This window comes from Haliotis cracherodii, unplaced genomic scaffold (assembly GCF_022045235.1).
Source record: "Haliotis cracherodii isolate W230 unplaced genomic scaffold, xgHalCrac1.p SCAF_8, whole genome shotgun sequence".
Lineage (NCBI taxonomy): Eukaryota > Metazoa > Mollusca > Gastropoda > Lepetellida > Haliotidae > Haliotis > Haliotis cracherodii.
The window spans coordinates 14,907,853-14,925,974 of NW_027266341.1; the positions used below are offsets into that span (position 1 = coordinate 14,907,853).

General features: G+C 40.7%; 1 protein-coding gene and 1 pseudogene across 1 annotated transcript in view; both read left to right on the forward strand.

Annotated features, from left to right (window-relative positions):
* Window positions 1-18,122, forward strand: part of LOC139450817 (uncharacterized) — a 456,581-nt pseudogene that overhangs the window by 68,235 nt on the left and 370,224 nt on the right.
* Window positions 3,424-18,122, forward strand: part of LOC139450184 (uncharacterized) — a 102,197-nt gene continuing 87,498 nt past the window's right edge. The window contains exons 1-3 of the mRNA XM_071231858.1: window positions 3,424-3,459; window positions 3,988-4,066; window positions 4,163-4,396. Coding sequence (XP_071087959.1) covers window positions 3,424-3,459; window positions 3,988-4,066; window positions 4,163-4,396 — 349 coding nt within the window. The remainder of the gene's footprint in view (window positions 3,460-3,987; window positions 4,067-4,162; window positions 4,397-18,122) is intronic.

The following is an 18,122-nucleotide window of genomic DNA, read 5'->3' on the forward strand; positions in this document are numbered from 1 at the left end:
AAATAATATCACAGACATTTACGGATATTGATGACGACTTGGAGGAGCTTCGTAACGCACGACTTCTGAATTCAGGGATTGGTAAATCCAAATTCATCTTGGGCGGGATGGTAGTTTGAATTGGATAAGCATGCTAACTTATCTTGTTAAGGTAGAGAATGCCGCGCATGAATGTATTAATGAGATTCCCAGGTACATGGGGGCTTTTCGTCACCAGGAATACGCACAGAGGAGACTTAAATGGGGATAGGGTGTACACAATGTCATCAAACCAGACAACGTTGGTCTTTGACTGATTGTGGCGTAAAACACACTTATACTTGTATCGGAAATTGAATGTGCATCTTAATTGTTATTCATGAACACGTAATATATTTTTAAAGAAATAAAACAGTGACATAATAACTCCAACTTTATGTGAGCACGAGTAGCTCTATTGGAATGAGATGAATAAGTGTTACAAAGTTGTAAGCTTCTTCACAACCGAATACTATGAATTGACTTTATTTGGTAATCAAAAAAGAGATAGCGACCTATAATAGCCAAATTTCATACGATTTCACTTGTCCACAAACTTGGAAGCAAGGCAAAAACATTTCAGGGCGGTTGAAGCCACTGAAAATGCCCCCTGCAGAGTTGGACCAACATTCTGCGGTAGCGCTGCTGAGTTCCGATACAATCAGTTCAGCGATAACCTAACAGAGACGAAGTGCAATGGTTACTAAAACCACCATATACGGACAACATTGGCAGAAAGCCAAACATATCATCATATGCTAAAGAATACCGGTATAGTTTATTATCATGCATGGGGGGGAGGTATAGTTCATAAATTTAGCAACAAGTGAGGTTATCTTGAGCTGGACGGTATTCGCAGATGGATTAGCATATGAACTCTGATTCTCTTCAGGTACAGTATGAGGATCCACGATGTTCGACCTGGTAGAAGTGTGTAGAGCCGTAGTCCAGTGAACATGGTGTCATTAGATAAAAAATAATAATCGGATTACCAGAAAAAACGGGGTGTAACACCCAAGCCAATAAGCTTCGCTCACGAACACCAGAGTAAGTCAGTACAAAATTGAAAGCTGCCCCATAATTATGTATGACAGGCTTGTCGGGTATTGCTACATGTATATGTGAAAACAAAGTTATTAAAATGAAGAGCAAAACTGATGAAAGTTACCAATAAACGTGTATAAGAGTTATATCGTGACTGCAAAAATAATGAGTGTTTGTCTTTAGTATTAACATTCAAATACGTTATGTCTGTATTAGCGATATTGTCTACATTCCACCAGAGACCATATAATAGATTATATGGTCTCTTGTTCCACTGGTGAGTAAGCGTTAACCTTACTATCTCGTAGTATAAATATTGAAAGAAATTGTATTTCTGAAGACATCACGATACAGTTTGGATCGGTTTGGGTGGCAGCCTAGATAGCCATAGAATAGGTTCATCCCGGAATCTCCCATATCACTGGGGCTCCTCTTCAATTTAAATGGAGTTACTTGTTTCTTTCAAAACTATACAGTTTAAGAGAGCAAGCATTAGTCTGAATAGGCATAACCAGTTTGGAATTGTACGATTCCGAACTTTCACGAGACTGTGTTTATGAACCATTGTCAAATAGTGGTGACATGAAATATCGGAAACAATACGCGAAATCGCGCGTGCACAGAACGGAAAATATGGACAAGGCATTAAGTAATCCGCATGCGCAGAACGATTGATTTCATTACTTCCGCTAAGCGCTTCGAGTGCAGCGTCCAACGCGGGCCTGTAATCTAAGACGCGAGAACTGACCAATGAAATCTGAGAAGTAGAAATACCGGTAGACGCTGTTGCTTGATTGACAATGTCAATCAAGAAAGGGAGGAGCTTGATGATATCGTTCTCTCCCAGTAAATTCCGATGTCAAATAACGACGTTATTTGGACGGAAAAACGATGGTTTGAAAACGTCCAAATAACGTCGTTTTTCCGTCCCATGACCATATACGGAAAAAAAAACGACGTTTTCGTGTTTGCAGTGTGAGGGCGGGCCACCTCGCAGTGTGGGGACGGGCGTGATCATGCTGAAACTCGTGGGTGCAGCGACATGCCAAATAATGTATGGCGTGTGGTCTCAAGACTTGATTAATGCACCGAGCTGCTGTGACACCATTGCCTCTCCCTGGACCGATGTTCTGGAAGACCATAGGGCCGACCCTCTGCGCAAGACCAATTCCGCCCCCACACCATGATGCTCGGACCACCCCACGAGTCTCTCTCAACAACACAAGCATCCGAATAACGTTCCACGCGGCGTCGCCAGACTCTCTCTGCCATCTGCTGTTGAGATACAGTAACGGCTCTCGTCTGAGAAGAGGACTCTTCTCCACTGCTGGTGGCGCCAATGCTGGTGCTGTGTTGCCCACTGAAGACGGTGCCGGCGATGATGTGGTGTCAGAATGGGTCCTCGGTGTGGCCTTTGACAGTGGATGTGTCTGCTTGTCTGCAATTCAATAACGAATGAATGTTATCCGATCTTGGTGGATGTTTATAGGGCAAGAAATAGGGAAACGCATGTGCATTTTAATCTACACCGAACTCACGTGCATCGAGTTACCATGGCCGTTGCCGTGATGCGTTTCTGCGATCGGTTTCATTGTCATCTGCTTTGTTTTTTATCATCAAATTTCATTTTCCGGACAAGGTGATGTTTAATTTTAGAAACTTTGACAAAAGTTACCCAGATATTTAAATGACAACTTTTCATGCAATGTTACTTGGGGTGACGTTTCTTTTGCGGTTCAGTGTATAATATAATGGCAGTGACAGTGGTACTTGCAAAAGTCAGTCATAATAATATACTAGTATTCACCCAGCAGCAAGCTTTCAAGAAATACCTTGGCAGGGAATCTGGGGTGATAAGTGATCTTCACGCAAAAGCTGGTCTTGATAATGACAGATAAAATCTGAAATGAGATGTGATATGAGACAGGGGCACGCGCCCACTCCACTTATATAGTCCAACTAGCTTCCAGAACTTTTCACACAGTCACATCACGTCACAAAATATTCAACATGTTTCTTTCATGCTTGGCATTCCGGAACTTCCTCACCGCTGCTTACATTAAATAGTTCTACATTCATAACAACTAATCATTGTCCAAATACAAGCAATACGCTTCTACCGAATCTCAACAGGAACTCGTAATACAGTTATAATCATTGTTTAACAATAACATTCACTGCCACATAACACACGTCATGCACCATTTGTGTATGATTTGTTTTGGATGTGTGTCATTCGATGAATGCCAATTGAAGCATTAAAAGGGCTGAGCATTATACATCCAATAGTTTGTAATTTGAAGATGATTCGATGACAAGTGAATATCCAAGACAGGGGAAGGGCCATTGGCTGGCTACAAGATGGACAAACTCAGAGAACTGGCTCAGCATCTAAATGTAAGACAAAGCGTTGTCGGCAGACTCTGGGCAACTTATGCTGTTCAGAATGGCCCCCGTTCTGGAACCGCTTCCTCATGACAACGTCGTTGCCACAGCGCTTTGTGACTGCCAGACATCTTCGGGATTAAAGCCGGATGCATCTTCCTGCAAAAAGACACCTCCAGCACCAATGTCACTGGCATCTACTTCCAATTTGAAAGATGTTTCAAAGTTTAGTGCTTGGAGAACAGGAGAGTTAGTGAGAATGGCTTTAATTTTCACAAAACCAGCCTCATAATTGCTGTCCTAAACAAATTTCAACTTTCAGCCCAGCAAATCAGTGTGAGGGTCTACCAAATGTAAGAAATGTTGAAAACTTTACAATAGTCACCAGCCAAACCCAGAAATCCCAAGTTGTTTTGTGCTTTGTGGAACTTGGAATCTTGCAATATCTCAGACGTTTGTTTGTATGGTCTGCACCTGACTTTGGCCTAATACGCTACCTAAAAGTTGCCCGGCTTCATTTTTCACTAAATTAATGGTCAGCTTGGCTTCAGTGGGTCTCCCGAAGAAGGCTTAGATCCTCTTCAGGTGTTCGCCCCTCTCATTGATGACCCCCCTCAAGGTTGGTTGTATTGTCATTTCTGATATGCTGGAAGGTGTCTGGAACATTCTCGAGGCCAAATGGCATCACTTTGTACTGATACAGTCTCTCTGTCAGAGCTACCAGAGGAACTAACGTGTCCGACTGGACCATTAGAATCACCTGTGAGACCGAGTTTTGCCATGCCGGCTTCCTGCAGTCTGACCACCACTACTCGAAGGATTGGCCGAGATTGGTGCAGACGTCACATCCGGTGGAACCATTGTCGGTGGGCAGAGACAATGTTCACAGATGAGTCACGGTCATCGCCCCAGTTCAATGGTGGATGGGCCCGTGTTTATTGTCGTCAAGGTCAGATATTTTCTAACGTCAATGTTGCTCAACGTCTACCATTAGGAAGAGAAAGTGTGATAGTGTGGGTGGGGATATCCAATGAACCAAATAACCCCTCTGTAAAACTTCCGATGAACAGCATGTACCGAAGTTGTCAAAAACACGTGAATGCTAAAGGTGGCTATGCTGGTTACTGAAGCTTCTGCGACTTGTGTGAGACAAGACAGATTATGTTTATTATGGCGAGGAGAGAAGTATTATTATATTGTGCAAACAATATGTATTCATTAGGTTGATATCAGTTAATACTTACTAAATTAAAGGTAATTTTCTACTTACTTGATTAGATTGGATGTCATTAGTTCAATACTAACAGTGAGTGAGTGAGTGAGTGAGGTGGAGGTATTCTACTTCGGAAATATTATGGCGTGGAATCTCAAAAGGGACAGGATAACTTCGATTGCCAGCATAACTGGTCAGTAGCAATAACATTTACAGTTGAAAACAGCTTGAATCGTAGGTTGCAGTTATACATGTACGTGTCTGTTAATAATCATGCAGGAAGTCCGCTTGAAACACTACCACTGCTCTCAGTATGATCTATTGATTAACTCTTAAACACTTTCACGCCACGGAAACCAGGTTGAATCAGATGTCTGGATAAACAACACATATAGTAATCACCTCAGAAAGTGGACATGACGATAAAACTATGTCCCATTACAATAACACGCGCTTACTCGCCAAATGACACATGTAACAAACGCTTGTTGACAAACAAGTACAGATGTTATCAAAGAATATTCAGCTGTTGTTGATGGGACAGACACAGTCAACAGACTTGCCTACTGTGCACAATGTAAATCTATTCCTACACGTCAAACATTTGCTTATTGATAAATGTTATGTATATTATTTCGTCACATTCGATATTTCATTTTGTAATAACACTGGTTAATTGTGTTATGTTTCTCAATTATTTTCCTTGTCATGATAATAAATGTACAAAATGTAAAATAATGATTAAATGTTTGTATGATAATTAAACAACCGACATGCACATATCCTTCTAAGTGAATTTAACTTTGAATTTATACGTCGTACTTCTCAGTGTAGAAAGGACTTATCAGGGTTTCCGTGTGTCTATTTGTGATCAGATTTGTGCAGTTTGGTGAAGGTTTAAATTCAAATACCTTTGATTCCGCCCATTACACACACATTAACACCCCTATTAATCTATTGTTTGTATATTGTACATTAGTGTGCGATATGACAACAATGATGATTTGTTAACACAAACTCTCTTCTCTTTATGCATATCATCAATCTAATACCTATCATTTGATGGAGCTGATGCTACATTCAAAATTCCAGATTTAATATAAATATAAATGTAAATGTATGTCTGCCATTAAAATTTTAATCTTTTGCATATAAATCGCGCCATGGTATAGTCAGCGATATTCATGTAACTAACAAAACCATTTCAACTAAAACTGAACATTTGATAATGCTAGGGTTCTGTTTACGTAGTCGTTGTCGTACAGAGATCGACGTTTATATGCAGCTAACACCCCTTTGTTGTGTTTTCCTATTTTGTGTGTGGAAAAAAATCTTATAATATCATTGATATTATATTATTACTCGCCAGTTAAATAAACATACATCTGTATTATACATAGTGAGCAATATGAATGTATATACGTTTCTATATCTCTTTTATTTCCTTTCTGTCATTTGATTTATTAACTGTAAATAAGCATACATGTAAATATATGGGAGAGGGCGTTCTAAGCTGTGATAACTTGCGCCCAATCCTTTTCATGAGAATAAAATATGTTTAAACTAAAAACACATTGTGTATAACCAATGGCGTTTGAATTGTTGAATGTATCTATTAGCTATGAACTTAAAACATTTGATGCACAATATCCTGCTTGCATGCAAATAAAAACGGCAGAACCATTTCTATCTTCATAATAAATCTCTCATAAAAGCACAGTCCGTTGTACGAATCCAACTATATCAGAACCATGTGTTTATCTATCGTTGTCAATTACTAATGACACTAGGTGGCACCTCGTATCGTTCTCCACCGGTGGCACCTGTTCAAATTAGTTTCACACCCCGTCAGAGAGCATGTAGTGTTATATGCACTCACTCGGTAAACAAACAGATGTTCTCTTCACGTAAGCTATTTTTCAGAAATACAATCCCCAGGATGATATATTACAATGACGCATGTATCTTAAGTAATATGCAAAGGAGGCTTCATATAACGGCGTCAGCTGGGGACACCATCTGCAAGACCACACGTGCACACTTTCTTTGGGCTACCCGGGGGTGTTATCAGAATTGACTTGGCTGCCACTGGATCGAAGCCGTGGGGCACGCAAGTCGTCGATGACCAAATGTACGACAGGTTTCACGCTTCACGCAACTCTCGTGTTTCGTCCATTGACGACAGAGTATCGTGGTCACTATTGATGTAAAGCCCAGTGTCTCAGCTTTAAGGTCACATATTCGTGTGTCGTCACGTTTTTCTTCTCCGAAAACAGTCCGAAAACACGTTCCAAGCGTATGGCGGACACGAATGAAGCACGGAATTAATAACAAACATTTGTGCATCTTGTTTGCCCCAACCGATGTCACACAGAGAATGCACCACATACACGCATATCACATATCAAAATGTAGCCAAGTGCATCACCTACTGATTTCCTCCGGGTCAACGTACGACATCGTCCACGTCCATTTTGCTATTTGTTATAGATAGATAACAAATGAAAGCTATCTCTCGAATGATTTAACAATGATAGAGAAAATTACAGCGAGAATTGCGTATATAGCTTCTGTCGGAGTATGCAATTACAAAAAAGGTTTGGCTTTTGAAAGCAGCAGATAAGGGACAATATGTTGATATATAGCATGTCCGTATGTTGGAAACAGAAGAGGTGAAACACCTTGTCTCAAACGTGGAAGTTCACCCTGGTGTGCGTCTTTCTCAGTACAGCCCGTATTCACCACAAATGTATCGGACACCACGCACGCACGCACGCACGCACGCACTCGCACACACGCACGCAAATGACTTAATGACAAATGACACTAACACACACGCTTCAAAAGGGTTTCTAACGCACAATAGATATAAATAATGAGACCATGAAGCCGAGGGTATAGTTCCAAGTTCCTTTGGGATTGTGGTAACCCGATCCCGTTACTCGCCTCTTACGAAAGTAAATTTATTAGATTTGTTTATTCTCGTATTATTTTATTTGATAGCACTGTCATTGGTCACCAGAGGTTGAGTATAGGTTAATACGAATAAGACTAAAGTTGTAGTGTTTCGAAAGGCTGGTCGATTCAGGCTGGTCTCCACATACAAGTATCTGGGTGTTAATCTTGCTAGCTCAGGGTCAGAAAATTTTATCACAGCAGGCATAGGAAGTTGTGCTTATATCAAAACCGAGGTATCTTTAACTTTCATAAGTTGCCATTTTACGGCAAGCATGGGTTGCTGCAGACCTATTCTACCCCGCATCTTCACGCGGTGATATGTAGGAGCTATACCTGCTATAACACAATATTTCTGAATAAAGTACAGTTAGGGAAAACGCCGTTTTGGCGTTTTTATCTGGCCTGGTACCAGACGCAACAGAATATTCACGTTTACATATTTAGAAAGAGCGTTTTATCAGAATTCCGACACGGCAGAACATGCATAGATGAGACAGATGGCAAAATGCAATCCCGCATTAGTCCGCTGGTGGAAGACATTAACCACCAGAAAATAAGAAAGCCCCATATCACGTAAATCTTAATTGTTAAACGATGGAAGTACAGCCGTATAGCATGTAACACGACCGATGCGGCTGCCAAGCGGCCGCGCTGAAATCTGTGTATTAGTCAGGTAAATTTATATGGTAGCAGATTGCACACTTTCACAGTCAATAGGCAGTTCAAACTCCATATGTTGTCAGCTTACACTTTTAAAGTTATATAGCGCTTATCGTATCCGATAAAGGTCCTCTACTACCGCTCCGCCTGAATATTTGTTGTCCTGCTCTGAAAAGATGAACAACAGAGCTGCAACAACAACAACAAAAACAACAACAACAACAACGAAATTTCTTCTTTTTGTAAATACACTCTTAAAAAAACCCCGCACAGGTAGTATGTAGTTTATTGAACCTGACTACCCAAACATTCCGGTATATGAATTGGATATATACTGAGTCAAAATAAAAACTTCCCATATATGATATACAACGGACAAATGTATTAGAGAAGGTAATCTATAATCATTAATGTCCAAAGAAGGATTTTAATTAACGGTGGTAACCATAATTTGTTCAAAGCACCTACGGTATTCGGTAATAACATCAACAGTTCATAAGTCAACAGTTCATAATCATAAGTCCCAAGCTCGAGAATCTGATGGCACACAAGTTCAGTAGCGTGTATGGCCTCCATGTGCATTGACAACGGTCACACAACGCCTCCACATGGACCTTGTGATGCTTGTGAACACATGATTGGGAAGGCAACGCCAATGTTGCTGCAAAATGGTGCCAAGATCATGCAAATTCTGTGGTTGGTTCTGGAGAGTGCGCAGACTTCTGCCAAGAGCATCCCAGACGTGTTCGATGGGATTGAGGTCGGGAGACCTTGACGGCCAGTCCATGACGTTGACTCCCGCATTCTGAAGGAAATTCCTTGTCAAAATTGATGTGTGGGGTCTGGCATTGTCGTGTTGGAAGATCAAACCGGGTGCCAGTACCTGGTCGCGGTAAGCAGCAGCGTTGAGGTTGCCACGGATGACAAGAAGCCTGGAACGTGCATTGCCACAGAAAGCACCCCACACCATGACACTTCCGCCTCGAAATCTGTCAACTTCCTGTACACAACACGGGGCGTAACGTTCATGACGGCGCCTCCACACCCTCGCCCTACCATCAGCAAATTGAAGATTAAATCGGGATTCATCACTGAAGACGACTTGATTCCAATTCTTCTGAGTCCATCGTAAGTGTCGCTGTGCCCACGATTGATGTTGACGTCTGTGTAATTGAGTCAGAATCGACCCGCAGTATGGCCGTCGTGCTTGAAGGTGAGCAGTTCTCAGACAATTTCAAACAGTTTGCGCACTCAGTCTACCCCTAAAAAGTTCATTTCTGGTTGATGTAGCCGTCAAAAATCGGTTACGGAGGTGACGTAAGACAACCTGACGATCCTCTGCATGTGACGTCATACGTGGTCGACCTGGCCGAGGGCGATCAGCAGTGGTACCCGTTTGCTGTAGACGGGTCTGTAAATCATAAACAGTCCGTCGACTACAACCCATCGTCCTTGCGACTTCAGCTACGGACGTTCCCGTCTGCAACATGCCGATGGCACGTTCACGTTGCACATTTGAAAGGCGTGGCATGACAAATGGCCGTAAAGACTTTTGTTTTCTTGTGTTTTTCTTTTCTTGTTAATGACTGCTACCAAGCATGGCTGAAAACACGTACGGTATTATGGCCACGTGACCAGTTGCACGTGAAAAACCACTTTTGCTGTGTTCATGATTTTGATCGATTCACCTGCACAAAAACGGGTGTTATCTGAAGACAATACGTGGCCATTACTGTTTAAATACACAATAAGGACCCACAATGATAATTGGTCAATATGTTAAAATTTTAGGATTGTGAAGTTTTTAATTTCGTTCAGTATATGTTATTAGAAAATGTTGGTGGCCTGACATTCGAGAAACGGTGCGTCAAAACGCAGCCATTGTCGATTTGCAATGTCTTAAACGGCATTGTTTTCAAACTTGTTCAAAAATGTCATGGAGGAAAACAGTAAAGCAGAATGTACGTACAAGGTATGGCATTCGTAACTCGTGGTAGTGTCTATAAAAAGGCAAGTATAAACCAATAATTTGTCATTCAATTGTTAACATTTTTCAAGTTCGAAAATGCCGAGGTTCAGCGCTGCCGATCGGAACATCGCTATAGGAAATATCCGAAGAGGAGAATGGCAGACTTCTGTTGCACGCCATTTTGATGTCCACCACAGCACCATTTGCCGCCTTTGTTACCGATACACTCAGTTCAATTCCACTACGGAATCCGTAAATGCACGCCTCTATGTAAGTGCAATAATCTTGGACGCGACGTTAAACCCCACTCACCTCACCTCACCTCACCTCTTCTGACCATGGCTGATGCAGCGTCTTTTGTCAGAAACATGACAATGGCGTTGGCAGTTCGTTTATGAGCACATGAGCTTCTTAAAAATGATGAATTTTTAGAAACATGTTTCACTTTCACAAGATTTCATTTATTGCTTGTATATTAATTACAACAGACAAAAGCCAAATGCACCACATCTCATTGCCATGTCTTATGGTTTCAATAAAAGGCGGCATGTGTCATTCTTATATGTATAATGGTGTCTTTCTCCTCTGTATACTGATATGTTCAAAGTTTATTTTTTTCGGCAATAATCCAGCTATATCACGGTCTAAGGAATCCTGTAAGGAATCGTTTCTGGTCCAGACAAACTAGATTGGGAGTGGGAGCACGATGAAACACGTCGTCAACCGTGTCACCGGGTCTGTCACTTACTTATTTCTGTCGCCTCTTATGACAAGCAGATGTGTCTAACAGTCTAACAAGAAAAGACGGATTTGTGACACACTGTGTTTTTGTCGCTTTCTGTCTTACTGTTATGTGCATAGTTTACTTCTACCACGAACCATGATTAATGAGACATAATGGGTTCACCCGAAGTAAGTTCCTGCAGAAATCACCGACTATCTGTTAATGTGATTTATCTTGACGTACAAAAGTCGCTATCAATTGGTGATGATACAGGGTGTTCGCAAGAAGATGAGCGCGCCATACAATCAAATCAAATCAACTATCGGCCATTCAGCAAGCACATACAATATTACGTTGTGTTATTGATATCATTTGACATGCCACATGTTTACAGAATCGATGGGAATGACACTTCACCATATAGAATAGGCGACTACTCTCAGTGGTAAAACCTCACGTGGACCAATCAGAAGGCCGATATTTGGAGGTATCTATATAAGTTGCCATCGATACTGAATCAGCGTCAGTTGCAAGTACACTCTGGGTCTCGCATCACAGTGACAATGAACGTCTTGGTTTCAACTGCTGTAGTTTGCCTGATTGTCAGTGCAGTGCACGTCACTGCGAACCTTGGCGGCAGCAGCTTACTTGGTTACATAAAGATTTACAGTCCGGGTGAATCTAATAACAGCACAGGAACTGGATTCCCAAGTAAGTCCTCATATCAGTCCTTGCATGCGAGCTTTTGGCTAACTATACCGGTATAAGTTTCTTGTTTTTGTAATACTAGTAGTTGCTTCATAACAATGTATACATAAAACATTCCTCCATGTGTCTCTTATATAATTACGGTTTCAAATTCAAACTCAGAAACGCTGGGCGCCGCCGCCGCGAGATTTCTCAGTCACCACATTTGCACATATCGCATATCGATGTGAAGCTGAGTCTTTGAGCCACCCGGAAATATTATCAGAACTGACTTGGCTGTCGCTGAGACAACCTGTTCACGCTTCACATCGCTCTCACTTTTCGCATATTGACGATAGAGCGATAGTAAAGTCCAATGTTCCAGTGCTCATGTCATATATGACATGTGTATGTGTCGTCAGGGTTTTGCTGTACCGAGAGAAGCCAGAAGCACAGATTCCATAATCAAAAGACTACCTCCGTTGTCGAGTGAATAGAGCGTCTGCGCGGAAACCGTACCAAAAGACACGGTACTTGTTGTTTTCCTGCCTGGCGCCCGGCACTAAGAGGATAAAACTAGGACTGGTAGGCCTGGAGTCTGAGTGGGGTATCCATGTTAAACAAAGTAGTGTCTCACTAGGCGTCTCATATGGTAGGCTAGCACTATAAAGCCGGCTCTAGTCCGAACTTTCGCAAACGGACACACACACGCACACATGCATGCAGATCGCTATATAAGTGTAGTAAACTTGAAAGCGACGTTAAACCCGATTTTCACCACCTCTCCATAACTAATAAGGCTTCAAACGTGCATTTCCCAACTTCTCTAGTGCGTAGAGATATCACAGTAGAGCCAGGGACTATGCCTATTTGGTGATCGACGTCGTCAAACGTTCTCGTCCATTTCGCCTTATGTTACGAACTGTTCTCCCTTCTCTATAGAATGAAGATTTCAGCGAGTATTGTTTACATGGCTTCTCTGGCAGTGACACTGTCACAAACAGCCACTGAACACCAGGCCATTCGTCTAAACCACCTATCATAACGGCAGTACAGACAGATGTATGACATGCAACTGTAATGCCTGCGGATCTTGTGATCTGGGTGATTAATGCTATCTGGTGACTAACAATGGCCTTCGTATGTGCCATTTATGGTCCTTCTTAACACGTAGGTGTCACATGCAGAAGCCATCAAGTGAATGAGTGAGCGAGTTGATAAAAATGCTTCTCCAAACTCGATACCAATCGAAATGGATTCTTCACGCGAAAACACCATTACAACTCTTTTCAATGGTCGCTCTATTACCCGCATAAAACTCGAGGATGTATACTTGCTTTTATCAAAATCGTCTTTGATCAACCATCCAGACTCGAACTGTTTTTTCAGTCTAAAACACCATTACACTGCCATCACCACTATTCAAGGGTCGCCCCATTACCCCGTATGAACTATGAACATCTGTTTTTCTGTCATGCCTTTGAGACACCTGTCAATATTTGAACTGGTTTCGACCTGCCAGAACATCATTACATGTTCTTGTTAATGTAAGGAAGGTATGTGACACGGATCTGACATAAGACAGGTGTTTGTGTAGGGGTATCTTAGAAACCAGACAATCACCCAAATATATAATTTTTATACCAACTTATTCCGTCTAAAATATATTACCACTACCCTACGTTTGATTAGAAATACCCCGTTTATAAACTAATAAAGCAAAGTTAAACATCATTGTTTAAGTACTAGTTATGGAAGTGGATTCTCTCTCTCTCTCTCTCTCTCTCTCTCTCTCTCTCTCTCTCTCTCTCTCTCTGTCTCTCTCTGTGTGTGTCTCTCTCTCAATTGAAGGTTCAAATACTCACATACTCACAGATGACGAAACTGCCGATGTATTGGTCAGTGCAACTACGATGATTATTGGAATTATCATGACTTGTGCCCCAACTCTTGGCCAGTAAACATTTATTTCCTTTCCCATTTTTTTATCCGACTGGCAGAAGTAACTAAAACGGACATAAAATATTCACAACAACACATTCGTAAAACAGAACCAGTTTCCCCATTGCCTGTGATCTGTGGTTGTTGTTCTCAACTCTTTAATGTGCGACTGTTCGTCACAGACCTAAGCTGTATTTAACTAAGAGGCTATGCAACTCTTCATGAAGGAAGTTAATGTTAGTTCAAGTAAATTTACTCATTTTGTAAGTTTCACTGCTTATGACTGCCAGCCTTCGCTAGTTATTCAGATATGGCTCACAATATCTTGATCAGCCTGGTATTGGGATTACAACTTTAAAATCAGTAGAGATGCTGTCGAAGAGTATGCTTAAACATGGTACACCAGTGCACCTAGTATCAAGTTTTGATAGTGTTTAAGAAACGATTTTAAAAGTATCGCCCTCTGCTAAATACATGAATTTATACAAAGGCTCTGTTTACTCTGACTCACTCGTATAATGGATAATGGTTTGGGGTGGGGTGGGGTCGGGTGGGGTGGGGTGGGGTGGGGTGGGGATGGGTGGGGTGGGGTGGGGTGGTGTGGGGTTGTGTCATTTTCAGCCAGCGTAACTGCAACCCTGTATACATGTGATCACCCTTCCTGCAACGCTTGCAACACTACCCATGGGTTATGTCGTTCTGATCAACCTGATCAGCGAGGATTCTGTTAGCGTCATCATGGTAACATCCCATGTTTATCAAAAACATCATAATTACAGTACTCAAACTCGATTTTAAAAGGTTGTTTTAGTGATTTATGTGTGAATTTATTTTCATTATTTGTCATATACAGTTGATGGTAAAATCAACTGACGTTATAATAATATCAGTGATAATGTGCCAAGGCTTATCCACCAAATATAGACTTTGGACACACAGGAAAATATTCCAGTTGTCTATCAAAGAAACTAGATCAACGTAAGACATACAGCAAATGTTATTCCCATTTGTTAAGGGAAAGGGAAAATAAATGTCGTTCCCTGTTATGTTTTAGTTCAAAATGCTTTTCTTTCGGCTTGACTAGTCACATGAATACCGTTAACTATAATATAAAACTATTTATATGCAAAAGAGTTAATTCACAGGGCACTTATATATTTACATGAATGGATAGTTTTCATGTTATTACATCTGGAATTTAGAATGTAGCATCAGCTCCAACAAATGATACTTGAAAGCATGATGATAGGCGTACAATTGTTATATCAGGTGAACAGAATAGAGTTTGTGTTAACAAGCAACACTAATATACAATTACAAACAATATGTCAATAAAGATATGTGTGTTAGTGTAGGCGTCATGGGTGCGATCAAGGGTATTTGAACTTTAAACATTCACCAGTCTACACAAACCAGATCACACATAGACGTACGGAAACCCTGATAAGTCGGCCAGCTAGAAACACAATAGTCTCATTGTTAAATTCTCTCCAGGAGATGTGCATGTTTGTGATTTAAATGTCATACAAACATTTAAATATTAATTAAGTACTTTTGTATATACACAATCATGGAAGTTCATTCAGTAACATTACAAAAATAGTTAGCGTCATTTTAAAGTAAAATATTGCATATGACACTGAATAATATCGAAAATCTTAAATTGTTGAATACTCATATCATGAAATGTATAATACATTAACATCGTATGACTGGTAGCTGCAAGGTCAGCAAGTTTGTGTCTGTCCTGCCAACAACAGCTGCATATTCGTTGATAAAAGACCTGACTTCTACAACGCGATTGCTACATATCCATGTATCATTTGGTATGTAAGTGCGTGTCATTGTAAAGGAAACCAGAATTATCGTCATCACCATCTGCTGAGGTGATAACAACATGTGTTGTGTTTTGTTTTTCCTGACATGGTGTAAAGGTACATAAGAGAGTCAAGCGATGAATCATGTAGAAAGGCTTGGTAACGTTATAAGCGGACGACGTATTGATATTTACTTTAGTTTATGAATAGTAAGTCTGTTCTGGGTTTTAGGCTGTGCTCCACTGTTGCTGTGTGTATGGCACACGGCCAGGTTAATATTCACCATTTCATCTGGCTATCCAAAGTGGAACCGATGCTTGTTGCAAAAGCAGAATAATGATAGGTTGGATTGTTTGTGATCGTGCACTGACGGTGTGTATTGTTGGTCACATCGGACACTGTAATATTCATTGGGCGTACATCTCCATTCACTCACTCGCACCTCTGCCACATTATACTCCTACTCTCTAACAAGGAGCGGCGTTGGGGTAGCTTTGTGGTTAAAGCGTTTGCTCGTCACGGGTTCGATTCTCCACATTGGTACACTGTGTGAATCCTATTTTTGGTGTCCCCGCCGTGATATGCTGGAATATTGCTAAAGGCGGCGTAAAACCACACTCACTGTAATAAGGAACCAGTCTTTAATAAATCATGTTGTACAATTTACTTCAACTAACACTAACTTCCTTCCTGATTAGTTGCATAGCCTCTTAGTTAAATACAGCTTAGGTCTGTCACGAACAGTCGCACATTAAAGAGTTGAGAACTACAACCACAGATCACAGGCACTGGGGAAACTGGTTCTGTTTTACGGATGTGTTGTGAATATTTTATGTCCGTTTTAGTTACTTCTGCCAGTCGGATAAATGCATGGGAAAGGAAATAAATGTTTACTTGCCAGGAGTTGTGAGTATGTGAGTATTTGAACCTTCAATGTTTTTATCTTAACACGTGTATTTATTATTCGTATTGTATCGTATTTAAAATGTATCGTGTGAAACTTTGACATCCCATATATCAAAATCATGTTAATTTTAACACTATTTAAAAGGGTAAAGATAACTATAGCTCGCCACTCGGTCTTTAGGGGATGATGACAATGGATGTTAATGACGTGACATAGTAGAATGTCTTAAACATGTAAAATATGGACCATCGTGTCTGAAATTGGTTATCTACCTCAATTACGTAGACGAATACATATAAATGTAACAGGTTGCTATCGATTGGCTGACTGCTCTTAGAAAATGATCCCTTAATCATACTGTATTAAATGTTTTGAGTATGTGAAACTTAGTTTGGTTTACGCCTACATAAACATTCCACATAGATATTTTGTATATCTTGTGTTTCAGGGCACGAACAAATATCTACGGAATGATAATACGACCACTCGGTAGCCATCTTATCCCTATGACAAAGAACAAGCAGAATAAAATACTCAGATTCAAATATTTCACGGTGCATCGTTTTATGTAATCAACAAATATGTTGCTACTTTTCAGTTGCATCTGGTATATATGAACAGACCAAGATCACAGCGAACCTTTGATTCAAAACACTGACCAGCAGTTCCTGGCACGTGTAAGGGAAGCAACTTTTAAATAGAGACGTGTCGCGCCTTTACCTACTGGCTTGTTGCTCGAAAACGCAAAAACATAGGTATGTTTCACTTGGCCACTTGAATGTTATCCTCAAGACATTCAGCCCGAGTGCACCACCATCCTCCAATTTCTCACCAGTCTTCGTCTAATCTCAACACAGTGACCCAAAGAGACCCAATACACGACAAACAAGTAAGCATGCGAAATACCGGACTACCTCATTGATAATCTCTATGTAAACTTTGTGGGTAAAACATATAGGCAATAAGTAGGCATCCCCGTGGGTGCCAATTGCGCTCCCCTTAATGCTGATCTGTTTCTCAGTAAATCTTTCAAAAGGTTTAAGGAATTTTATTCAAAATTTGACGTATTAGTGACAAAAACTTTGTCTGAAGCTATTCCCTATTTTGACTTATACCATATGTTCTCGTGTCTTTTTCAGGTGGATAATTGACTTGACTTTGAATGCGTTTGTGACGGGTGCCACCGAAGGGGCACGACACGCTAATCGTTTCGCGAAGACCTAGTATCATCACTATTTGATAGTGATTCATAAACATTTGCTCGTGATATAGTCGGACTCGTACAATCGGCTCTGTATTGACAGAAAATTCTTATATTTATGGAGGGGTTCTTGTTGCTTTTATTGTCCAGAGATCAAAGCAGGCATGATTTTACCTCATAAAAGTATCGTTGTTTTTACAGTAGATTTCAATCGGGATCACGGGCATTTTCATAGTTATGTTACCAAGTAATTTTTTGTTCTTGTGCAAGTGTATATGTTACAGGTTATGTCGAATAAGGGAATATGTATAATCCCTGAAATTGTAAATAATCGAGTCTGGACCAGACAATCCAGTGATTGATATCACGAGCCCTTAAATTTGCAGGTATTATACATATTCAATGATTAAACATCAAGTTTGTTTTGACATATTCCCTGAACCTTAACATGTTAAACTGCCGCATGGTATATCAGTAGGTTAGCACTCTAAAACCGGCATCAGTGATCATTGCCATAACGGATACCCGACATGGTCCGCAGGTGTGGTATCAACCAAGGCCCACAAACCTGGTAGGTTTACATGTTGCTTGTGTATCG